The following is a 26931-nucleotide window of genomic DNA, read 5'->3' as shown; positions in this document are numbered from 1 at the left end:
TCTGGTACCCTGGCATATTCTATTTATCCCACTTTCTTTGTCAGAAGAAGAAAGAACTCACCCCCCACTCTTCTCCTCCACCCCCGCAAAAAAGCCTATTTTATTTTTTACATTCTTGTTGAAAAATGTGCTGAGCTATCTAAAGAAAATCCAGGCTGTCAGCAAAGCAGGATACCTCCCGGTGAGCGGGGGGAGCCCACACAGCTCCTTATGAACCACACTGACAGTATGGGTCATACATCTTGCAGTCCCAATGTGGCAGTATGTAGCCAACATGATATATATTATCTCTCTCTATATATATGTCCCTTGGTTTTTCTGTGCTTCTAAGTCTGGCCGTGCAGGAGGAAGCTTTACCAGATCTGTACACTGGCCCAAAGCAATGTAACACATAAGAAGTTGGAGGAGAGAAAAATCTTTTCATAGAAGCTGCTAACAGCTGTAGTGGGGAGCCCGTAGCTGTCTCTTATGTTTATGTGGAATCAGCAATCTCGGTTAGCCTCAAGAAAGCAGAATCTGTGACTTCTCTGCCAGGGCTATGCTCAGGACTGCCAATGTGAAGTCTCTAGCATCTCTCATGGTAGAAAGAGACAGGCGCAGGTGCTGGAACTAGGGGTGTTGCCGTACCCCCTGACTTGACATGGTTTCCATATCCAGGGTTTACAGTTTGGTTCAATGGCTCTCAGCACCCGCACTATACACATTGTCCCAGCGCCCCTGGGCACAGGTTGTAATGGATATTAAAAAAGGGATTTCTTTACTGAGGCTGCTGGACACAGACAGACTTGGTGGGTCTCTCGGTCTCTTGCTCCCAGGCTTACTCACACAGACTACTGGCTACACTGTAAGGGCCGAGATGTTGGTACCGTGAAGAATGCTCACAACGGGGTCATTTCCGGGGCGGCTCGTCAGCCTGGGCAAGTGAGGCACAGCCTAACGAAGAATTCCCACAAGCTACTACATAGACATGTTTTTTGTTTCCCCGATCAGTGTATACAGATTTCAGGACAATTTGTGATTGGATGTAAATGCCACAACCTCTCTTGCCCTGGCAGCAAAACGCAATCCCAGGAAGATGGAGGACTATAGTGCTGCGTGAGGCTCAAATCGTGGTATCTCGAGTAGTTCCTCGAGAAGCTGCCTTGTGGCCATGGCAATTTGCCACGCCCAGGAGTCACTTTATAAGGGCGTTGCCATGGTAACCGCTGCTTGGTGAGGCCACGATGGGTTTGTAGCCATTAAGCCTGGGCTGCTAGGGAATTGCAGGGGGCAAGGATGGGGCCTGCATCCTACCCCTGCCCAGTCTCTTACCCCACGTGCATGTGGGCCAGAAGCCGCCAGCACCGGTAGTGGCTCTAGCTCCCGGGTCCACCTGCTGCTTTTGTGATGTGTGCCTCACCTGTCCACAAACTCATGAGTGGCCACTGGTCATTTCTGAGCTCTGCAGAAGGGCTTCACTCTGAGCAGGGGCTTTGCTGAACTTCACGTGACTCCCACCCAAAACCTTGATGGCCCACGTTCACTGGTGCCAGAGGGCCAGGTTTGCTTCAGTCTCAGCTCAGGTTTGCTGTCCCCAGATCTCAGCAAACCCCTCCCGTCATTCCACTCCTAACCAAAGCTCAATTCGGCTCCAGGGTTAGTCACATCCTCTCTGAATGAGCTCCCAAGAAAGGAAGTCGTCTCTGCACCCGATGCAAGACAAACGCTCAGCCAGCACAATGTCTGGTGGCAATTAAGACAACGTGTTGGTTTGCAGACAGTAGATTCCATTGCTTTCAGAAGTGGTACTGAGGCGGCACATTCGACATAGAAGAATATCTGGACTTTGTATCTCACTGCCCAAAAAAAACAGACTTCAGCTATTTTCCCAAGTGTTTTTCTTCTTTGCTTCCTTTCTTGTTCCCCTCCACCTTGAAATGGTTCAATGGTCCTATCCCTTCTTTCCCAGGCAGGTAGCATATGGGGGTTGGAAGATGGGTGGGCAGGCCGCTGTCACTTAAGCCTGTGACTAAACAGGAAGAGAATAATTTCAGAAGAGCATTGCGTCTAAACCATTCCAGTATGGCAAAGCAATGTGAACCAGCTGGAAAATCACTTTACAGACCCTTAATTGAAGGCTGACTGTTCTGTAAAACTCTTTCCTATCTTAACCAGAACATTTTCCCAGACCCCCAACTCCCACCCCACCTGTCATTGCTAGTCCTTTCTCTCTCTCTGTCCTGAGTGTGTCGGGAGGCACATAGCTGGGAGAGGTTGAGCTGAAGTGCTGACCCTTTGTGGTCACATGGACGTTTTCATTCACAGCAGAAATGGGGAAAACAAATTCTTGCCCTCTTCTCATTCACATGTGGTTTCTTTAGGCAGCGTCTAGACTTGCCATCAAGACTGAGCTTTGCTGCCTTGGGCTTTGGGGTTTTTTTCGCTGTCTTGATGTTCCCTGAGGGACAGTCCCTGCCCTGAAGAGGTTACTATCTGACTAGGGTCAGGAGGGGAGAAAGGAAGAATTATTACCTGCTGGTTACAGATAGAGAATTGAGGCGAGATTGGTGGTGAGATTATATGACTGGTCCAAGGTCACCCCACAGAGTCTGTAGCAGTGCAGCACATTCAGCCCAGGTCCCCAGAGTCCCAGTCTAGTGCCTTAACCACCAAATATCTCTTCCCCCACCCCTACCCCCTGCGCCATTCCAGTCGTACTGCCCTGCCAATGCACGTTGCAACCATGACCTAAACAAGTCACTTCTCCAGGTAAATGGTAGCTTGGCATCCAAGGCCCATTCAACCCGTCTTCTCTCTGCTGAGGCTGCCCACAGGCAGGAGAGCCACTTTTGTGAGGTGAATTGGACTGAGACTACCAAACTCATTTCAGACAGACCCCTGAGCAGCCACCAGCTGGCGGCACCTATCCCCCCCCCCCCCCGCCCCTTAAACCAGGCTGGATGGGGAGAACTGAAGGTGAAAAAAAGTTATATATGGTTACTAGCCCCTGGAGTCACCCTATCCGTTGGCAGCCATCCTCTTTCACCGGGCACTCCTGCACCAGGCTGCAAGGTCCCAGCAAAGAGCAACAAAATGAGGGGAATTGAAAAAGGATTGAAACCCTGCCAGAAGGGCACTGATCAGAAATCCCTGGGAGAGATTCTGTTCTCACCTACACCACAGCGAATCCGGAATGACTTCACTGAAGTAAATGGAGTCAATATGGATTCACACCTGTGGAACTAAGATCAGAATCTGGCCCACTGTCCTTTTACTCTTATAACTTGTGCTTCCATTTATGTTCCAGAACAGGGAGAATTGTTTTGGGGAGCCAGGAACCCATGCAAATCTCAGGGCTGGGTTTTTGAAGGCACTCAGCCTTTGCCTAAGCCTGTCCCCATTGAGGTCAATGAGAGAACTCCCACTGACTTCAATAATGACAGGTCCAATGAATCCAATGAAGTGAGCTGTAGCTCTCGAAAGCTGATGCGCAAATAAATTTGTTAGTCTCTAAGGTGCCACAAGTACTCCTTTTCTTTTGACTTCAATAGGAGCAGTCAGGCCTCTGCTAAGCGCATGTGAGAAACCCACCCCAGATCTTCTTCTGCTTTTAGAGCCTCGCTTTTATAACATGATGCAAAAGCTATAAGCACATGTGACTGGTTCTCAGACCATCTGTGGTCAACTCGTCCCCACTGCTCTTTTTAAAAGCACTGCATCTGACTGGGTCTCTCTCACATGGGCTCACTAGTGACTCATCCAGGATACAGAGAGGCTTTCGTGTGAGCCTGCTTTGCATTAAAGAGTGGGAGCAAGAAGGTATTTTATGTAGAGGGAGGATCAGAATTTGATTTTGTATCTCCTGTGTCAAATATCCAAAGGCACCATTTTTTTATTTTATTGCTATAAATTGGAGTATTTTGTTAGGCAGCATAATGCTGTTTCTAATCAAAGAAAACCAAAGCCTCTTTCGTTAATTTAACTTAGGCACTCAATACATGCAAAAGTTCACAACAAAAATATGATGACTTTGTCCAGGAATGTGCTGGCTTCCTTTGAATCCTTGTCTTTTCTCTACGTGGTAGGCAGTTGTGGTTCTTTAACACAATGACAAAAGTTTATATCTGTGTGAGGCATGTGGCTCATAAGGCCGAAATGGTTTGGAAAACTTTCCAACGAGAGACGCTACATTTATCATAATTAACACACACAGGGGGCTGCTTCTGCTCTCCCTTACACCTGTTTGATACTGGGGGGACTCCACTGGTTTCAGTAGAGCCAGGTAAAAATGAGAGAAGAATCACACCACTGATGGCTTTACTCCTGATTTACAAGTGGGTGACTGTGATCGAAAGCAGGTATAGGGTGATGGAGAAAAAGAAGCAAGCTCTGGATTTGTAGCTAGATTAATAAACAAATAATTTGGTCAGGCAGACCAAGAATGGGACCAGCAGTGAGGAGCTCCTGCATTCTAATTGTGGCTCTGACACTGACGCTGTGTATAGGCTTGAAGTCTCACTGAACACCAGCCTCCCCGTGCGACAAGCTGAGATACTCAAAGTTACTGCTTGACTTCCTGGGGATGTGCAAGACTCTATCAGTTAGCGTCTGCGTAGTGCTGTGACAATTTGGGCCTGATTCTGCGTTGCCACGAACCTCGTGCATTCATCTTCACCCATGCAAAATGGGTGTTATGCACAACCAAAGCAGAATGATAACATTTTGCACTCGTAAAACTAAAATGCCTTGTTGGCACTGTGTTCTTATGTCAGGATAGCTCACGTGCATTAGTTACCCCAAGGTTAAGAAGTGTACACCCTTGTTAGCAGTGAAGACAAGGCCTCAAGGCTGTGCTCCTGTCCTACTATGCTGGGAAGAAGTGCCAGCTGCAAAAAGGCTGCCCGCCCTTTGAGTTCCCACCCCTGGAGCACGGTGAAGGGAGTGCCGGGTGGCCAGTTCACTCCACAATTCTCCAGCCCTGGAGGAGAATTCAGACTGGCTTTAGTGAGCCTTTGCTCCCAGGAGATCCCAGGGTAGCTCTACAACTGCATGGGACACTACAGAACTGCAGTAAACCAAGAATCATAGAATATCAGGGTTGGAAGGGACCTCAGGAGGTCATCTAGTCCAACCCCCTGCTCAAAGCAGGACCAGAAACCGACTAAACAACTAAAGATGCTGATGAAATGGCTGTAAGGGAAGTGCAGGGTTCACTAAATTTCTATGGCTTGTAGTTTGTAATGATCTGGCTAGTGTATCACTGCCATCTGCTGGATGGAATCAGAGCCACTCCACTATGTACCATACACCCTATATTGCTATAAATTAAAGGAGACTGCTCCTATAGCTCAACTGGTGGGGGCATGGGTTTTTGGAGTGGGAGGATCTGGGTTTTGTCCCTGCTGTCCATATGAATTGCTAAGTGCCCAGGGGTGTTCAGCAGAGCAATAGGGCACTGTACTGGGACTCAGGAGACCTGGAGTCTATTCTCAGCTTCGCTGCTGGAAGACCTCGGGTAAGTCTATATGCCTCAGTTTGCCCATCTGTAAAAGGGAGTTAATGATACTGACCCCCTTTGTAAAACACTTTGAGCTACTGATGAAAAGAGCGAGGCTTTATCATTGTTACAATATTGAGGAGTGGAGAACAAATCTTTCAGCCTACAGTGTGCACTGTTCTGGGCCTTTTTTTTTCTCCTCCTTTCTGTTGTCTTTGTGAAATCAAAACAGAGAATGGAGTCGAACCCTTGCAACTCAGGCCGGGCAGTCGCTTCTAGAATTACAGGCACCAGAATAAAAGCGTCACTTCCCCAAACGGCGAGCGCCTTATCAAGGGGGTTTTAAAGTCTCAGCACAAAAACTGAACTATTCAGAGGCAGGAAGAGAAAAGACCTTCAATCCCTCCTTTTGTTAGCAAGCAAAATCAGGGCCTGTGAAAGGCAAGACTCCACATATGGAAACTGCCTTCTTTATAGCCAGGCTGAGCGCAGGGAGGGAAAAAACAGAGGATTCTACATGGTCACCAGGTCGAGTCTCTTAGTCACTCCTTGATGAGACGGTCTCTTATACACAAGTCTCTCAGAGATACTTGCATTATTTTGAGGGCCCTACCACTGACGGCTATCTTCCACTCTATGCTTGCAGAGATAATGCCTTTGTATCTCCTTTCCCACCCCGCTGTATATCAATTTTCATGGTTGGCACAGGCCTTCTACACGGTCTGTGCCCCACCCCCCCATTGATGGGCAATGCCTGACGCAGCTAATGCCACGCCCTGAAACGTTGTTGACTATGTGGCACCAGCTCACTCCCAGACACAACAGTCTTCTGAATTGACTTGCCAAGGTAGGGGTCAAGGAGCTGGCTGGGGAACAGAAAAGGTGTAAGACATCTGAGTTGACCCTTTGCTTTCAGATGTGGGGAGGTCATGGTAGCCACTAAAAATGGCTAGCTCGGGGGATTTATCCTCACTCCAATGGCTTCTCGGTTCTGCTATGCCTGAACAGCCAGCTCCTGGCAGCGCTCCTGAAGGGCTGGAATCAGTTTTCGCATTGCTGCAGTAATAAGATTGGTGGGAACAGCGACAGCTAGAACAATTTCCACAGTATGGGCTTGAGTACGCTGACTCGTCTCTTGTAGACACCTGCGTATTAATAAACGGCAGCCTGGACAGCTGCAGAAGTCAGTTCTGTTATTCTGCGGCCATATAACTTCTTGATGCTCTCCCCGCATTGCTTGCAAAAACCTGTGGACAGCAGCTTTGGTGTTATCATCAAAGTCTGCAAATGATCCTGCAAGCATAGCTGGCTACTTCTCTGCTACCCTGAAATCAATCCCCCATAGAATCATAGGATATCAGGGTTGGAAGGGACCACAGGAGGTCATCTAGTCCAACCCCCTGCTCAAAGCAGGACCAATCCCCAATTTTTGCCCCAGATCCCTAAATGGCCCCCTCAACGATTGAACTCACAACCTTGGGTTTAGCAGGCCAATGCTCAAACCACTGAGCTATCCCTCCCCGATGACTCCCAATAGCCTCAGGACTATCAGCTGTTCAACCTCATGCTTTCTTACTAAGTGATCAGAAAAGACAATGATGAAGGTGAGCTGTGGAAACATCTAAGACACCTTGTAAGTGATCAGGAAGTCAGGCCTTCAGGTTACCCTGAGGTGGAAACAATGGTTGCACAAGTGATTTATATCCATGTTCCAGGTGCGGAGCACTTCCTTAGCATTTGAGAAGGTGGATCAAGAGGTGGATTTTCTGGAACGCCATCCTGTGTTTCTCTCTGTCCAGGTGGCAGATTTAAACAACATGGTGCTAAGGATGTCTGTGCCTTGTCTACACTCCAGCATTCCCACCTTTCCTCCCACTGGTGGTGCTGCACCAATGGGAGCAGCAGTGGAAAAACTTTAGGGGGAAAAAAAAAGGCTAGTGGAGACAAGGCCCCAAGGTCAGACCCTTAGCTGGTGTAAACCAGCATCACGCCATTGCCTTTGCTGCAGCTACACCAATTTACAGCCTGGAGTATCTGACCCTCTGAGCCTAATGAAAAGCCTTATTCGTTTCAATGCAATGAGACCCCGGGGGACTGTTCTAGCTGCGAACTGACATTCTAGCATCTCACCATTTTCCTCAGGTCCCCTGGTCTCCCTGCTCTGTCAGTAACACCGGATTGAGTTGTACTGGGTTGCTGCTTCTCTGACCTAGCCCTTTCCTTATTGATTTGGGAGGTCCCCTAGGGTCCTCTTCTCGCACCTATTCTTTTTAATATTCATCGGCTCCCTCCCGGCCCCATTATACTCAGATCTGGCCGTGATTAACATACATGTGCTGAGGACATATTCATTCCCTGCGCCCTTGCTGAGGATCCCTAATGAGCTGGATGGGCGTGGAGCGGTCCATCTTACTTTGTGTATGGGACACGGCGGCCCGGATGATGGAGGCATTTTTAAAACCCCCAGTGCCGATGAAACAGAATTGCCTTCAACTGCTGTTCCCCATGGTTTGATTATGGGTTGTCTGTTGCCCCCACCCTCCTGCACACTAATTCCTTTTGATCAACTTGCTTAGGTTCCGGAGGCTAAACTCAGAAACCTTGATGTCCCCATTCATTTGGCCATGTCATCCAAGGTACTCGTTAATGTCGTTATTAAGAACACCCTCTTTCATCTTCATCCTGTCTCTAGGCAGTGTCTCGTTAGTTCAGCACCGTGTGGTCTATTCTGGCACATGCCTCCTTCTCTCGTTGGGGAAGCTGAATAAGTTACGTTAGAGCTGGAGGAGGCTGATGGAAAGACTGGTCAGCAAAAACCTGATGGTGCTACGTCTGGGTGATAGGAACTAAACCATCCTACCCCTCTGTGCTTTCTTGCAGGTCTTGAAAGCCCTCAGCTAGCTTCATGCCACACAGCCTCTTGTTTCCAACATTCTCGCTGTGGATAAGACGCGTTGGCTCAAGCCCACTCCGGTTGAAGGCAAAGCGTGTTTTGCTGTTGACTTCTGTGGCAGCAGGAGTGAAGCCTTTATATGGCTTTGCTATTGGCTCAGTGAGTGCCTGCAGAATGCTCATCATTGACTCTGCACCTAGCCAATTGTTACGTTAAGCCTTAGCTGGTCACCTGTCTGAATTCTGGATGCCGACTGAAATGTGCTGGATGATGCGCACACACACACACAATGCTCTTCATTTATGGAACATCCTGCGTGTGGTGCCTTTTTTTAAAAATCAATATGGAGCTGAAACAAGCATTCTGGGGAGACCTTCGTGCATGCTGTGGAAAAATTTTCATGAAAGTTTGTTTGAATTGTTAATTTAATGAATGCACTTTGAGTGTATTTGCCCCTCTTTTGCATTCACTTTTAATCACTGAGTTTACTGGGATAAATGTTTGCAGAAACCATGAATGTTAAAGGGCTTTTGGAGCATACTGGTGGCAAGTGAATGTGTGTGTGTCCCCTGAAACACGACTCAGAAGCTATGCTCATCCAGTCAGGAAACAGAAACCCTGGGACCTGTGCATCCAATGAATTTGAACCAACACAGATCAGCTTTCAAATAGTAAATAATCACAGTAAATTGCTCACAAGCTACAGAATAAGAATTATCTGCTGACATTATTGGGCAAACAATTTAAAAAAACAAATGCCTTCAAGGAAACAGTAAGTTGCTTGCAGACAGTTAGCAAACTGAACTAGAGGCTAAATTAGTCAAATATCATATTTGCTCCACTCTCATTCTGGGTAACCGATAGCCTTGTACGATAATTAAGGCAGATATTAAACCAAAGCATGCCAACTGATTTGAAAATTAGAAAATACTCTCAGTGTATCTGGTTTCCCTCTCATTTACATACTTGCATAAACCGGCAATGCCTGATCATGTTTGTACGCACATGTGTAGACCAGACTTAACATTAGATGACTTGGAGCCAGGCCATTGGCATGTGGATACAATTACAACACTCTCTCCTTTGGCATGGGCATTTTCTTGACGACTGAGGAATATGGCATGAGTTTATTCTATGTATTGGGATTACATTGAGATTGAAACCAGAACATAAAATGTAGAACTCGGCTGGGCTGAATGTTGCAAAGCTATTCTGGCTTTCTGCAGCTCAAGAACCATGCTCAAAGCCATGAATACTTTACATCAAATGTCAGTGGAAAGAAAGAAAACTCCCCAAAAGGCAAAAAACATTTTTCTCCCCAGGAATGTAACTGTTCTCTATGCTGTCATCTTGCACCCTGCCCAGTCATTGTGAGGAATGTTACGTCTTTTGAAGGGAAATGTCATAGATGTACTCCCTTCCTTAAAGGAGTCTTTCGGGGAAGTACCTGATGATAGGAGGCAAATAATCTGCAGCTGACATTATGATTTTACTTTTCATTCAGTTTCATCGGGGAGAGTTCTTCACTACAAGAGGCTGTTGAGTCAACAAAATGTTAAATTCATCCCTGCCGTGAACTGTGTCAAACCGAGGATGGATCTGGCTCAGATCCCTAGTGCTGACAACGCAGCAGATGGAATTATTTCTTGTGAAACAATAGCCATTGTCAGTTTAGCCCTTTCTTCTCTCCAGGAAGCATTTAAGAACAATCTGCAAACATAGAGCCAGGTTCTCATATCCTTGCTCAGGCTGTATAGAAACTTAGTCAGCAAGCGGAGTCTTATTTATTTCAATGAGACAGTGGATGAAGGAAGGTGCTGCTCAGTGATACTGGTACCATTCACCAGATCGCTCAGCTGTTTCTAGTCTTTGCATTATTCATGGAGTTAGAGCTTATTTTGTGCCAGGGTTTGCCAGGATTCAGCCCCAGCACCTCTTCTGTCAGTGGAGAGTAGGGTGTGACCTCACATGGATGATACGTGCGAGTTCATGCTGTGCAGAGCACACTATCGTTATTGCTTGAGCTCTGGCATCTCTTTCTTTACAAATTAAGCACTGCATGTACCATTCACTTCAGCTATGGTTGCACCTAGAGGCCCTACCCATGATTGGGGCCACACTGTACACACGCTTAGTAAGGGATCAGTCCTGCCCTGAGGAGCTTACAATCCAAACAGACAATACAAAGGGCAGGAGAAAGGAAATATTGTTATCCCCATTTTAAAAATGAGAGACTGAGGCCCAGATAAATCAAGTGACTTGCCCAAGGTCACACACAAATGCCTTGGCTTCAAGGCCTTCATTCCATTAAGTATTTGAGATTCACCACCTTCTTTTGGTCAGCTAAGTCACACGATATTGCTTCTACTCCCTGATTGGAAGACTGAAACATTTTAAACAGAATGACAAATAATTAATAGAAAAGAATTAAACTGCTGATACAAATTGTTGGACAAATAATCAGTTGTGAAAGTTTGAGGTTTTACCAATATTTTCACGAGTGCTGAGCGGGATGGATACACTCTTCAGAGCGTAAGAATGGCCATACTGGGTCAGACCAATGGTCCATCTGGCCAGATACTTCATAGGGAATGAACAGAACACAATTATCAAGTGATCCACCCCCTGTTATCCAGTCCCAGCTTCTGGCAGTTGGAACCCAGAGCATGGAGTTGTGCCCCTGATCATCTTGGCTAATAGCCACTGGGGGACCTGTCCTCCATGAATTTATCTCAGACAATAAATCACAGCAAACCGAGTTCATCACTTTTAGTTACAAATCACATTTTGTTTTATTCTACCAGTTCTGAACACAAGTTTCATTTTGTACAATAAGATTTTATATAACATTTCATCCTTTAATGTAGCTCAGCAATGAGTCTTACTGAGGCTCTCTTCTCATGGAAAAGAGCAGCATATTGGAAAGATGGAAGTCTGCATCTGGTTAAATTGTGCAAAACGGCCTAATGGTATAGTACAAGCACACTGGGAAATTAGAGAGATGGTTTGAAAAATAAGTGGTTTATAATGGGAGTTAGTTCTTGTTTCAGGAGTTATATGATTAAAGTAATGGTATGTTAAGATACCAATTCTCTCTGAACTAGTATAGCCCACTGGAATATGGTCTGTAACCAAGTGGTACAAAAGTAAAAGTGTTTTGCCTGTGTTGGGGGGAAGGGGGAAATGCAATTTTTGTTAAGTATGGTTCGTTGAAAATCCCTAGCCAGTGGCAATTCCGAATTCCCAAAGGGCTGCAACATAGGGTATGTCTACACAGCCGCTGGGACTGCAGTTCCCGGCTAAGGTGGACGGATGGGCTAGCAGTGCAGCCAGGGGTAATGAACACAGCAGCTCAGACTATCTGCCTGAGTACAAACACACCTGCGCCCCTGGGTGCATACTCAGGTAACGAGTCTGAGCCAGCACCCATGCTACCCCTGGCTACACTGCTATTTTTAGTGGGTTAGCTCAAGCAGAGCTACTGCACACCTCTATCTGAGCTGGGAAGCATGGTCCCAGCTGCAGTGTAGACATCATGTACAGTTTTGCTTGCCTCAGCAACCAGCTGATCTGTTTACCGGTGTTGGAAGTTGAAGATACAAGAGTGCTCTTGGCTGGGAAGCTCTAGGTCATTGAGTATCTCCTAGCTGCTGAAAGTGCTGCTGATGGTTATAGGAACCGCAGAGCAGGCAGCCGAGCTACCAGTGGTCTCAGAATGTAACATGGTATATAGAGTATGTAACACTCATATAGGGCCCAATTTTGCCATCCTTGCTCATGGTAATTGTTTTCAGTAGGATTAGCTGTGGTGAAAGGCACTACTCATCCTGAATAGGGGCAGCAGGATCGGGCCCATAGAGAAAGTATTATCCCTTAGCTTGACCACAAGATTGGGCGCCAGGACTCCTGGGTTCTATTCCCAGTGCTGATACTGAATTGCTATGTGACCTTTAGCAACTTATATTAAGCTCGCTATGCCTCACTTTACCCATCTGTAAAACAGGTATCTTACCTAATTCATGGACATGTTCTGAGCCTTAAGCCTTGGTTCATATTGGGCTTCCGGTGCTTTTTATATGAGCATCCCAAAGTTTTGTGGGCTAGATTCCCCACAGATGAAAGCAGGCGCCACTCCATTGATTGCAACAGGCTCATGGTCACTTTGGCCAGTGGTGACTATATTATACTGCTGTCAATACAGCTACAATGAACTAATTTGACCCCATACCTCAAGCATGTCATACAGCTTGCTTCTTAGTGTTATGCAGTGGGAGGTCTTCAAATTGAAGAGATCTTGTCAAAAGATGATTTCTGTACTAGCCATCTCCTCGTTTAATTTGAATGAGCTTGATATGAAGCAGGGAATTGGGCCTCCCACCTCCCAAGTGAGCGCCCTAACCATTGTCCATTATACAGAGTGGAACAGCTCCAAAAGAAGAGAGTGACACAACAGCAGAAATTGACTCAATCGCGTGATGGTTAGATCAGTCACTTGGGATGTAGGAGACCTAGGTTTGAATCCCTGCTCCAAATCAAGCAGACTAGGGAGTTGAAGCTGGCCTCCCCACATCCTCGATGAATGCCCTAAGCAATTTCACCATAAATTTCATCCTGGACCCAAGAAACCTTCCCAACAAAATTTTTCCTAGAAACCAATACATTTCTATGAAAAGTTTCCATTTCTACAAATTGGCATTTTTTGGTCAAAAAATTCCCAGCCAGCTCTACCTAAACTGTGATAATTTTACACCAAGTATCACCATGCAAACAGACTCTCTTCTAGTGCTCAGGTTTCATTTCCATTCATATAACCAAGGCTGGGGGGAAAAAATTCTCTCCAGAATCCCTGACCAGCAAATGAAATGGATTTTGGCAGCCCACGGGGCTAACACAGCTAACCCACATGCACACAGGGATCACTGCTGCCTACTCTGTGCATGCCATGTACATTGGTAAACCTAATTTTCTCCTCTCCTGCTCTTTCAAAGTGAAATTGACCCATGCAGATGTAACCCACCCCCATTCAGTATGACAGCTGTCCCCCTGTAGTGGCAGGTGGTCCACATAAGTGGTTGATGAGTCTCTCCTTAGCTGAGAGAGCTAGATTTTTGTAGCCAAGGCACTAGAAGGTCACACATTAGCTCCAGAGCCCCCAGGTTCAATACCCACTGCTAATGACCCACCACCGGCATGCAGCTTATGCACCACTCAGGTCTCACCTGTCGTCTGTTTTTAAGATTTAAGTGAAGGCTAGGTTTCACCCAACTCTTTCACATGGTCATATGAACCAGTCAGCATGAATCATCAGGGCCAGAAATTTCCAGGGCCATATGCCCTGACCCCATATGCCCTGACCCCTTAGCTCCCATCTTCACATCATTCCCACTCTTCTTGGGTTTTTTGTTGTTGTTGTTTTGTTTTGTTTTGTTGTTTTTTTTTAATTTCCTCATTTCTTGACTGTATTCAGGGATGGTGCCCTCCCTGGTCACATCTCCCCGGCAGCCTGTGCCACTGCCCAACTGATCTTATGGTTCAGAACTGTTTTCTAAACATCCCTGGGCGATATTCCATTTGCTCAGGAAGAAGGGAACATCAGAGGGACATCTCACAGGTATAGGATCTCAGAGTACTTACCAGCAGGGAGGGACGGAGTGATGGGCAGTCTACTGCAGCTAGATACAAAATGGCTGTTCTAGGGCTGCAGCTGCTGACCCTCTCAAATTTAAAGAGCCAGTAATCAGAAAAGCATGCTGGGAAAGGCTAGTGAGCCTATATTGGAAACCAAGTGAGTGCAGAGGAAATAGTTACTTGAGATGAGCTGAAGTCCCATCTTTGTAAGGGCCAGGAATGTGGGTGGAAGACACCCTGGGCTTTCTCAAGGCTGGAGCCTGGTGGTTTTGCAATAGTTATGTCCCTGTGATGCAATGTTTTTTATAGATGTTCTTTGTATAGATGTACTCTGAGCATCCTGCACTGAAATCTTAGTATGGCTGCACTTTGGTGTCCTACCTCAGTATCAGGCTGTTCTCTGATCTGTAGAGAGAGCTAGGTTCTATGCTCCACTCTGTCACTCACTCCTTGTGTGACCCTGAGCAAATCACTCAACTTTCTCTGTGCCTCTTCTACCTCACCTATGAAATGAGGAGGAGGATGGTCACCTGGCTTTGCAAAGAGATTTGAGACACATTGATAAAAATAGCTACAGCTGATTACAAGATTTTGACTGAGAATTTTTGCTACCAAACTGAGTTTGCTTTGAAAAATATCATTTTTCATGGCAAAATATCATTTATGATTGAATTATTTTTCCTTTTCTTGTACAGGAAATTGCACAATTAAATGGTCTCATTTCATACTGACATTTCAGTTTTGGTTTTTGAAAATGGAAAATTTTCAAAATGTTAGATTTTTTGTTTTCCTGCCTTTCCCTTGCTGTTTTCCTTTTTGGGAGGGAGGGGGCCACCAAACGCAATAGAAACTCTGAAACTTTTCCAAAGTTGGAGAAGTTTTGAATATTTACAGTGTGAAAAAAGTGGAAAGAAAATAAACACATCATTCCGCCTAGCACATTCAGTGGCCAAAGAAAGTTTGTGGCGGGGGGGGAGGGGAATCCAATTATTTTATTTTATTTTAAAAGGTCAGTTTTCAAAATATTACCCACAAGGAAAAATCTCAGTTTGAAATGAAAATTTCGATTTGAATCAAAACCCTATGAAAATTTCCTTTCAAAAATTTCTCCTGAAAAATTTCAAATGACAGTTTTCCAGCTGAAATTTTTCCTAGAAAAAAATGGTTTTTCTGACTCACTGTATGTGTAAGGGAATATGAAAGTTTTGTGTTTGTGTCACTGCACAGATCGCGCCCCATTTAATGGATGACTGATCATTTACCAGGTGTGATGGTGGCACTGCCAATCAGATGCACGCTGCAAAATGTGGTGATGAACTGCTTTCCTGTTGGTGACCATAGCTAGATTATAAATAAGCACTGTCTCCTGCACCAGCCATGCTGACAGACTCCTTCAGCACCATTCCACTCTTCCACTCCCTCCTCAATAGGCTGGCTGTAATCAACATTTGCAGACTCCATGAGTCAAGCATGCTCAACACCACTTCAAAGCAGAAAGACAATCAAGGCCGCCTTCTGGCATTTGATATATGCAGATCCTGGTAGCATGTGACATTGAGGAAGGCCAGATCACACAGTAAAATGTGAGTTTTGTGGAAAGGGGTATCCTTTGTGCATAGAATTCTTTATTTCTAGCCAAGTGTTTTCCACAGCAAATGGGCCTTGCTTACAATTATTAAATGGTCACCCATTTAAGTGTAGCCAGCTCACAATTAGGGTCATTTTCATGAGCAGACTCCATAACAAACTTCTGGACTAATGGATTCAACTGAACCAGAGAAAATGTCATTGAGCAGGACCCCAGATATAGATTGTGATCGTCTCTGGATGCAAACATTTTTATCAATATGTGTAACTTTCTCAGTGCAAGTTAATCTCAGTTGACAGTGAACGCTGCCCTCTGTCCAAACACTTGACAAGGTCACATGACAAGAAAGCCAGGGAGATCTGTGACTGACAAGGTCACATGATCACTGGGTGACCCTGCCAGAAAGTCTGAATATAACTGACACTTTACCCAAAATGTTTAAATAGTCAGAATCCCTGTAGAAAACTTGTGGGGCTGGGGGCAGTTGAAGAGAGCTGAGGGAAATGTGTGTAGAATACGACAATGTCGTTTATATGCCAGAGGAGTCTCTGATACAATTTTTTTCCTTCCTAGAGCTCACCGAACAGAATAATCCTGGCAAGGTGCAATTTCCAAAGCTGTGGGAGGTGACGGGAAAATGTTCACCATTATTTTCATCTATGTAAACAAAATTACTAAGGATGCAGAAGGCACAAAATTACTAGTTACAGTTCACTGTAGAGTCACATGACCAGAATTCATTGGCAATAAAGCACCTTTGACACATTAACACATTCAGCTTTGCCTTCCCTCTCTCTGTGATCAATTTCAGCTCACACATGGATGATGCAAGGCATGCCAAGATAACGGTTTAATGGAAGGAACGTGCCCAGATTATGCCTAGTTAAGGAGCACTCAGTGTATGATTCTTGCATCATGTATGCATGATCCTTACATTTTTAGCTGTAGGAGGCCTGATAGTGCTTTCTCGGAGCAAACCGAAATCCACATACATTATCCAAACCATCATTTGCATGCTAATTTGGAAATGTCTTGACCTAACAGCAGTCAGTAGCACGTGGGAAGAAAATGTTTGATATATGTCAGGCTCTCTCTCTCTCATGTTTTGAGGCCAGGTTCCTTTATAACTAGACATCCTGGAGAATAAATATTGACTTCCAACTAACCTGAAAAATCTGAATTTTTACAAATTCAAGATAGGGACAAAAGGGGAGAAAAAATCTATGAAAATAACAAGAGTCTATTTTTCACACTGGTCCAGAACAGCAAATGCACCAACGAAAACAAACAATAGTCCTGCATCATTTTCTTTATAACTTTATTTTCAGAGATCTTGTGCAGAAAAATATAGTGGTTATTTTTTTTTGAGTGTGATCAGATTCTGACATATTTTCACCCAGCTTTGTTATCCCAGTGGAGACTGCTTATACAAGTTTTACAAGTGGTGAGAAAACTCCAGCAAAGGAGAGTGATATCAGACCCAGAGCGCTCTCTCTGTTAACAAAATATAAACACAAAGATGTATCTTCCATATAGGGAAAAGGGGAAAAAAATATAATAGCACAATCCAAGCCAAACAATCCATCTGATAATTTACGACATTCAAATACATTTCACACCATACGATGATATTTCCAGAGCCAACTGCTGCATTCTTACTGAGGCAAAACTCCCAGTGGCTCCTGGGGGAGTTTTGCCTGTATAAAGAATGTAGCATTTTGGTTTTTCACAATACAAGTTTGATGCCCACAGGCTTAGAGGAATTTAAAAAAAAGTGATTGTAAATTAGGTGAAATCGGCCAGTGGGAAAAAAGAATAGACATTTTGGATTAGATTTTCATTAGTACTCAGTACCCACAATTGAGGACAGATTTTTCTAAGTGTCCCACTTAGACACCCAAAATGAAGAGATCAACGTTTTTTTTTTTTTTCAAAAGTTCTCAGCGCTCATTAGCTCCCATTGGGAGGGATTGGAACTACAGTATGTTGTGCCTTAATGGAAAAGCTGGCTGAAATCTTTAGAAAATCTCGCCCCTAATTTTTCTAAATTTTCTTTTTTAATTAGGCCCATTAGCAAGTGACGACAAAGGCCATTTCTTCTAGGATATACACGAGGCACATGTGTTAACACATGATGGGTTCCCCATTCTGTCGCTGAAAGGAACCCACTTGTAATTGGGGATCAATGCATCACAAAAGTGACCACTGCTCATTCAATGGATTTGATTCTACCAGCCCAATGTAGACTTTGCATCTTGGTTTTCACCAGCAATCGTTAACTGTCCACTGATGGCAAACAGAAGTGAATCGTTTGGAATTCCTCTGGCTTTAAGGGTTATCACAGGCTAATGATTCTGCATAAATTGAAATGCTAGCCATAGAACTTGATGGATGTTTGAAGCATGTTATATTTCTCATGCTGGGCGCAATGCTTTAGTGGTGTCACAGGAGAACGTTGCCTTTGGAACAGTTTAACCAATGGCAGCAATTTGCTAAGATTGTGGTGGCATTTTTCAATGTGTCACGACGGAGAACTCTTAGGAGATAACGTTGAATTTCAAGCAGCCCCGGTGATATAAGGTAGAGCATTCACTATCCAATCTCCTCTCTAATTCACCATCACTTGGATGCCAATTCTGCCTCTTGCTGCTGCTTTTCTTTCCTTACTGATGAGGTAAGTCCCCCTACCCAAAACAGGAAGACAAACATTTTAGGACAAGCCTGGCCTATTTATTAATGTTCAATTCATTGTGAAAGTTTAAACGCAGGATATGGAAGATACATCCCCACAGTGTCATAGGCAAGGATGAAATTTTGCTGCCCAGCAAACACATCTAGGGCTGAAGGCAAAGAAAATGAAATGTCAGTGGATTTTCTCTGATCTCAGTCAGCTTTGCAATTTTTCTTTCAGTATACCTGTAACAAAATTCATAGAATTCAAGTAATAGGTTTCAAAGTAACTCCCAGGGGGTGACAGTAACAAAAAACTGCAGCATTGTGTACGAACCAAAACGACAGAGATTTGTACACACTGAACTGATATATGTAATTAAAGTTACATTCCCTTTTAATTGAACTGGCCATTTTAGGGTAGCACAACAAAGATCGTAATGAAGCATTTGGCAAGGCTACCTCCCCGCATTTAGTATATTAGATTGCAAAGCCACTATTCCATGTGGGAACTCTTTCATTGAAAAACCCTGCAGTGGTGGACATAAGTTTGTTTGTATTCAGTGATTCTCCTTTGAGAGATCCATGAAATTTCCATCTTGGTTACCTTTCCCCTTCCTACAGGGAACTTCCAGCTTATTGTCCTGGTCTAATGAAGTGCAGACTTCACCTGGACAGCCCCACAAATGGCTCCTCTCGAATGCAATGAATACAAATACTTGACCTCATGAGCCATGGGGCAGCAATTAGTTTAAGCAGGAGGTTTGTGTATCACTTCAAAAGTCTTAATCCGTGCGGTCAGCCCTGGCACGGTATTTGCCAGAACCTATTGAGTAATCTTAATGAGTTTGCAAAGCAAGCTTTCAATACATTTTGGGTTGCTTCAGATGCTTTAAATGGCATAGTCTATATGGTATTGTGCAGCTTTAGAAAGGCCTAGGCTTTAAAAAAGTATGGCCCCCTTTCACAAGGCAGACAGAAACCATCTTTAGACCCGGGGCCCTTAACGTTTTGCATATCAATATGGCTCTGGCTGAATGTAGCCACTCAGCTGAGAAATAGGGTCACTATCAGCATTTCTAGGCTTTCACAGGCACTTGGGAAACTTTAAAGCCCTTCGTGGAGAATAATTTGGTCGAATGTCGTGGCTGGAAACAAAACCTAAACAAGCAAAGTGCAGTCCATCATGTGGTGCTGCCAGCGAAAGTGACAACAGGCTCCAGCAGCTCTGACATCCAACCCCAAGCGGGTTGGTGGAGAGGGCACTTCCCTTTCCTTGGGCCGCTCACCTTGGCAGGATTTGCACACTTGGGGGAGGGCAATTTTACGAGGTGCTGGGCACCTGCTGTTGGGGCTGAGCACCCTCAGTTCCCCCTGGCTAGAGGGTGCTCAGCAGCACCTGGGATCGGGCCTCATTTTGGCATGAATTTTCAAAGGAGTGGGGGTAGGATATGAGGGGAGGAGAGAGAGATTCCTCTGTGGTTTGTACAAAGCCAGACAAAACCAACCATACGAAGCTGTAGAATTACTTCACGGGAAAAGCTACGGAAATGGGGGAAGATGCCATTTACGTGTAGCCTGCACCGCTCTCTGCTTCAATTGCCTCTTCAGGACCATATCCTCAGCTGGCCTGAAATCACTGTAGTTCCACTGAAATCAATGGAACTGCTCTGATTTACCCCAGGTGAGGATCCAGCCTTTCGAGCGCCGCACAAAATTAATTCAGATTTTCTTTGTTGTTTAACCTACCACAGCGTCTTAACCAGGTACAATGCAGCTACATTGGCTTTAGAAACTGACAGGAATTTAAAGCAGGGCAAAGACAATGCAAATTAGAAGTCATGTCAATTTCCAAGGTATACCAAAAAAAGTTCACGTTTCTCTCTCCATCTCTCAATATATAAATAGCTGAGATGTTTGTGTTCAACTTAGACCTGACATTGAGTTGCATCATTTTGTGCATCGTTTGTTGCAGCAGTAAACAGATTAGCCTCCTGTCTGAAACAGACTAGAGCGCTGACCGTTAGCCGTGAGTTTAGAGGCTTTAAGCGCCACCCATAGAAAAGAAATGCCACTGAAGAGGATGAAGAACAAAGGGGAGTCTCTTATTGTAGAAAAAGCAAAGAAGTGGGAGAAGCTTTAGCAACATGTATTGCAAACCAACTAAAAACACCCCATGTGAAATGCCAGATGCAAAATCAATCTGGAGAATGACTGGAGCACTAAGGGACGCACTGGAAAGGGCAGAGGCTCTTTGTTTACATTGTATTTGTCAAGGAAAACATGGGCTACCTGAAAGAGTTTAACATTTTTGTTTAACAATGCAGCCGGGATGGTTTGCAACCAGTGGCTTGTGACCATTGAAACAGCAAGTCAACCCTACGCCTTACAGGATAGCCAGCACTGAGACTATGTTGTACTGGAATCAAATGGATCTATCACATAGTAAAAACCGTGCAGGGCCTTGGGGCCCTCCAAAACCATGTAATGAACTACTTAAAAAGACAAACAAGTCACTAATAAGATTATGAAAGGTTAACAAAGTGTTTTTTGCCCCTCCTTAATTATGAGAAAACTTGAAACTCATTCCACCGGCCTCCCATGACTGCCCTTTGTGGCTGCAAATCTGGAAACCGATTGATAGGCACTGGGCTAAAGGTCAGACTTTATTTGCTATATGTTCTTTGGCAAAATTGTTCCAGGGAGGGAGGAATATTTGTCCTTACTCTTGGAGGTCTCCAACTTTATCACCTGTGTTGCATGCGATACACAATGCAACTGGATCTGGAATATATTCAGAACTACTGCCGCTAATTGTTTTTATTCTTTCAGACTATTTTAAATCAGGAAAAATACACCATTCTCTGGATTCGCTGTTCAACCAGATGTATCATCAAATGCCAGTCACTGCCCAATCTCAGAAAGGAAGCTCGCCTCAATAAAAATCAACATGAGAGATGCAGAGCCAGCTGCAAAATGGGAAAGAGAAAATGGTCAAAGTGCCATTCTGAAAACAGGGCCCCAATCCTGCAAGGTACTTGAGCATGTGTCTAAGCTTTTAGCATGTGAGTGGTCCCATTCTATTCAATGAGTGTTTTGACTCAACTATTAAGGCCCTGATTCAACAAAGCATTTAACCACCTGCTAAGCTTTAAGCAGGTGCTTAACTCCCATTGAGGTCAATTACATATAAGTACCAATTTAAAGCTGACTATGTGCTTAAGACGATTTTGCTTATTAGGGACAGAATTAATATTTCCTTTTATTTCAAACTTTGCCAATTTACAGTTCTTCTGTCCAACCTTGTCATATGCTATTTGACCACCCACCAAGACAAATAATATTTGGACTGAAAAGTACCAATAATTTTGTATTCTCCTGGGGAAAAGAGCTGGCAAGCAGATTTTGTGATGTGGCCTAGTAAATTTTTATAACAATTTTGTAGAGCTGCAACTTTTGTCACAATTAAGAACGGGAGATTTTTCTACTCTTTTTTGCCCAGAGTTGTCAGTATTGTATGTTCCTGAAACCACACCAGAATAGAATTTTTAATGCAAACAGGTTAGCCAGAAAAGAACTGTGGGTAAAATCCTGGACAACTGAACTCAATGGGACTTTTGCCGTTAACTTCAGAGAGGGTCAACATTCTACCCTGTGCATTTAAGACACAATTCTGCCCTCACTGAAGGCAATGTTAAAACTCCCACTGACTTCTGAGGCAGAATCAAGCCTTTAAATAACAATAAATCACCCACAGATTTGTATTATTTTGTAGATTCATTGTGTCCTGTTTTTTGCAGATCTGACCGAAACTATCAAACCAGGTAACTGTTTCTAAGGACACCAAACATGACTTAGGTCCAAAATTCAGATTGTCTTTTTTAAAAGGGCTTTTACAAAACTCTAATAAACACAACATTTTATTTTATTTATTGTACATTTTAAGGAAAAAGAGCTTTGGGAAGAGGAGGGCATCCATGTCCTCTTGAAGCATGGGAAACCGAAAACCAAACTTGCAGGGCGTAGGCACTGGAAAGTGAAATTGACTAGAAACACATAGGCCCAGATCATCAAAGGTATGTGGAGGGGAGTTAGGTGCCTTTGAGGATCTAGGCCAAAACTCACTGGCCCAACTTAGTGAAGCACAAAGAAAAACAAATAGCATAAAAAGTAATAGGGAAATAAGATTTTTTTTTTAAACTGGGGCATGCTACTGGCCCCAATAAAGTCAATGGCCAAAATTCCATTGATTCCAATGGGAGGAGCAAGGTCAGTCTCCTAACATGTTATTATCATAAGTCATTAGTGTTTTTAATATACCAGGCCAGAGCCTCAGCTGATGTAAACCAACCTAGCTCCTTTGAAGTCAATGGACCTACATTGCTGTACAGCAGCTTTGAACCTGGCTGCAGTTGTTATCTTTACAGTGTCCCTTTGCAAGGAAGGCATCCAAGACCTCAACACAGCACTGGTGTCTAGGGCCCTTTTGCCTGCTAATTAAAAGGGTCGGGATGGCTGATTGTGAATATTACAGCACTCTCAGTATAGTCAGAGAAAGAGCAGCATTAGGAGGCCAACTCTGATTTGCAAAGCTTTATTGTGAATCTTAGTGCCTTTGTCACTGCACACACACACACACACACACACACACACACACACTCTCTCTCTCTCTCTCTCTCTCACCATCTGAAAACCGTTCTGGTTAATATAGATTAGCAAGATTTATATGGAAGAATATTTAATCTGATCTGGGGTTGGGTTTTTTTTTTTGTTTGTTTGTTTGTTTTTCTTTCTTAAATATTTCTCTCTAGTCAGTAAGTGTACATTTCTCTCCAGGAACAAGTCCGTTATAAATTAGAACATGGGAAGTGTCTTCCAAAAGTTTGCCTTGGACACACCTATGCTAGAGTCCCTGGGAAGTTTGGCACACAATGTGCCAAGGGCCCTGTAGGTCTGCTAAGGAGACTAGTTGTCCTCTCTCCACTGTGGCTTAGAAAGCCATTGGCCTGGTGAGATCTCAGTCCCACCCAAAGTCCTGCCCAGTCATCTGATAGAACTTCATGTTGAAGGGTCTGTAAAACTCCTGCAGGCGCTGGATCACCTGCCCATGGATTTTTGGATGAGGTCGCCCTTTGGACTTCCCCAAACAGCGGGGCCGGCTGCTTCCTTCGGGCTTCTTCAGGCAAGGGAAGCCCTTGGTCTCATTGAAATAGAAGTGTTTGTCCGTCACGACTCTCTTGAGACCCAAAAAGTCTTGCACTCGGCCCATCTCCCCAGCCGGGTCACTCACGAGTCTTTCCCCGCTGACAAAGAGGAATTTTGAAAGGGGGAAGTACTGCAGCCAGTTATCCAGGTGCTTGGCATAGATGCCGATCCGCACTGCACTCCAAGTGGTGTCGATGAGGCCCGTGCTGACATTCTTGAAGGCCAGAGCCTGGAAGCTGGGGATGGTGGGGTTTTTGGATAGTGTCTGTGTGTAGTCTGAGATGGCCCTGGTGACCGGGTTCCTCACCACCACAATCAGCTTGGTTTCCCTGGACATGTTGTAAATACGTTTGGGAGCCTCCTTGGTCACAAAGTAACTCGGGGTTTTCTCCATCGTGATCTGCCCCTCTAGAGTCCGTGGCATCAGGTTCCTGTGGAAAGGAAAGGACAACAGTAATGACTCAAGTGGATCTGTCCAGCTTTGACCCATTAACATCTTCAATGATTCGCACCAGTGTAAGAACTAGCTGATAATATCAAGCCGTCAGCCCCCACATGCCAAGCCCAATGCACAGGGAAAATCCTTCATCAAAACTCTTTAAAATCCCTACTTAAGCCCTATTGTGTTGTGCTGCCTACGAGCCATTCCCATCAGGCCCCGATTAGGGTTGTGACTTCTATTTTTTTGCCAAACTGTTTCTTTTGTTACCTCCCTCTCCAACAGACCCCGACCTCATTTCTCTGTTTTGTCCACCTCTGGCATGGCTAGACTGTTAGCTGCCTTGGGCAAGGACTGTTCTCGGTACTTGTCTACACAGTGCTTAGCACAATGGAGTCCTGATCCTGGTCTGGGGTTGCTAGATGTGACCCCAGTACAGACGGACACACCGAGTGCAAACCCATTGACTATAGTGGGGTTGCATGGGATGTAAGTCAGAGCAGGAACTGGCTTTAGTCTGTAATAGTGCTGACAAAAAGCAAAGTACAGTACGACAATCACATTACTGGTCTTCCCCTGAATTAAGCACACAGGTCAAGGTTCTGATGTCAATGACCTTGGTATAAGATCTGGAGTCACTCTGAGGAGTGTGGATGGGAGGCAAAGGATGATTAGTAGAAGACTTTCTTTTCTAATTAGCTGGTGGGACTCCAGAATGGGTCAGCAATGACCGCGCCTTCCCTTCCATTTGTTCAGCACCTGGCACATTGTGGGCTCTACCAGAAAAAAGTTAAATTATAATGGCGAGCGACGATGTTGCCATCTGAGGCCGGTCCAGGCCCTCTCTTGAATGGGTGGAGAGCCAGGTCCAGTTCAGACTGTCCAATTGTCCACAGCACCAAAGTCATCATCATCTTTGATACTAATTGGCACCATTGTTGGCATCATCAGCAAAAAAGCCAAGGAAAGGTTGAAATGGCTGGGGAGACCAAACTACTATCTGACCCCCAGAAACAGTGGCCACAGGTTCTCACACCACAAAAAAGAACCCCTTTTCTTCCTTTTACCTGCCTTCACACACCAGTTTGTTCATTTAAAACTGCCTGCCAGCTAATAAGACCTGGGAAATGGGGGTCCATTTAGACTCTAATGGGCACTTTGTTTTCTGACAGGCTGGACTTGCTCACTTACAGAGTCCCTTCCAAGATTTCGCTACCAAAACAAACAGAATGCTGCGTACCATGGTATCGTCAGGAACTGGCCAGTGTGTATGTGCATGACTGCCCCCTGCTGGAGGGACTCAGAACTGTTCAGCTTTGTATCATAAACCCAATAGTGCTAACTGGAGCTGGTTGAAAAGATGTCAGTGAAACTTTTCCACTGAAAAATGCCATTGATTCCAAACCAAAAAGTGTGAATAGTCATTAGCTCAGTGGTTAAAGCACTCATCTGATATGGAGGATCCCGGTTCCAGTCCCCACTCTGCCTCATTCAAAGCAATGACTTTAACCTGGATTCCAGAGTGGAAAGGTATCTCGCTTTGCTGTTTTTGTTTTCTTGTGAAAAAATTCCAAAGGCCTTAGTTTCATTCCGTAACAGAATGAAAACAAATTTCAAAACTTTGAAATTCTTTGCAAAATAGATTCACTGCTTTCCAGCCAGCCCCAGGGCTAACGTTTAGGAGAGGTTCTCTGTCACCTCAAAGGGTAAGAGTCTGTATATTTGGATGTGAGTTTGGTCACGGTGGAGTTCTGAGCAACAAGGCTGCTCAGCAAGCCTCAGGGCCATGGTGCTCACCTAGCGATGTGATGGATTCGCCATCACTTGCTGGCTCTAAGCCAAGACTGGATGTCTTTCTGCTATGGCTCCAACAGACGTTATGGGCTCAACATCGGTTCTCTAGCCTGTGTGATGCAGGAGGTCAGATTAGAGAATTAATATGATCCCACCTGCCCTTAAAATCCACAAAAGCCCTCAGGGGCCATGGATTGTGTCACTACTACACAGGGCTGACCTCAGAAGAGCTTTCAAAAGAAGCTAGCATCCTTTTTGTTTGTTTGTTTGTTTGTTTCTTTAAAGGAAGCTCAGAAGCTAGAAATTAAGACAAGTTTAGAAAAATGCTGAGTTTCCTTCAAAGAAATCTAGAAGGACCTTTCCACATAAAGAATTTCTGGATGGAAATTGTTCTCTCTAAGAGCTCAGGGGGTCACATTGCCACTGGGCATAGCCCCACTGAGTACATCCCCCGTGAATTTGGCCCAGGCTTCTTGAAGAGAAGACCCCAGCTGTGTCAACGATTGATTTCAGATCGACTCCCCCACAAACCCTTCTCCTTGTCTGAAGCCAAAGGGGCTGCCCTCTTCCTGAGCTGTCAAGCTCAGTTTGGTGCCGTGTAAGTCTCAGACACGGCAAGCAGGCCCACGCTGCTTGGAATTCAGGAGGGAAGAATTAATCAGTCTGTCTGCATAAATATCCTCACAGGCGGATGAGGGCCTGAGCTACGTGAGTTTCTGGGGCTGCTCCGAGGACCATCAGAGCTACTTGAAAATAATGAGAGGAGAGGAGAATAAGGAAAGTGAGAGGAGAGGAGTGTGGGGAACCAGGTCTTCAAGGACTTACTCTACAGCACAGTCTTGTAACAGACCTGTCTCGTAACAGACCTGTCTCTACTGCAAACGTCAAAGAGCGAGAAGCGTTACAGCGCAAACTCTTCCCCGACGGGGGTTTATCAGCCAGGTGTAGCCACACGCTTCGGGCTGCACAGGGAGAAGGGAAAGCTCATTCTGTACCACACTGGTTAGCCCAGTTTGGACAGATTCAACTCTGCTAGGCTGTACTAGCATCCCGAGGGGCCAGGGACATGAGGTGACTTCCCATGCCTGCTACTCACTGTCAGCAGCCCAATCAAATTCACTTTATTAAACGTAAGAACATAAGAATGGCCATACTGGGTCAGACCAAAGGTCCATCCAGCCCAGTATCCTGTCTACTGACAGTGGCCAATGCCAGGTGCCCCAGAGGGAGTGAATCTA

General features: G+C 44.9%; 1 protein-coding gene across 1 annotated transcript in view; it reads right to left on the bottom strand.

Moving 5' to 3' along the window:
- Nucleotides 1-20816: 20816 nt before the first annotated feature.
- The window catches only part of HS3ST6 (heparan sulfate-glucosamine 3-sulfotransferase 6), a 115613-nt gene continuing 109498 nt past the window's right edge, over nucleotides 20817-26931 (bottom strand). Inside the window, exon 2 of the mRNA XM_074965030.1 lies at nucleotides 20817-23891. Coding sequence (XP_074821131.1) covers nucleotides 23273-23891 — 619 coding nt within the window. The 3' untranslated portion in view covers nucleotides 20817-23272. The remainder of the gene's footprint in view (nucleotides 23892-26931) is intronic.

This window comes from Natator depressus, chromosome 10 (assembly GCF_965152275.1).
Source record: "Natator depressus isolate rNatDep1 chromosome 10, rNatDep2.hap1, whole genome shotgun sequence".
NCBI lineage: Eukaryota > Metazoa > Chordata > Testudines > Cheloniidae > Natator > Natator depressus.
This window is presented reverse-complemented; position numbering and strand designations above follow the sequence as displayed.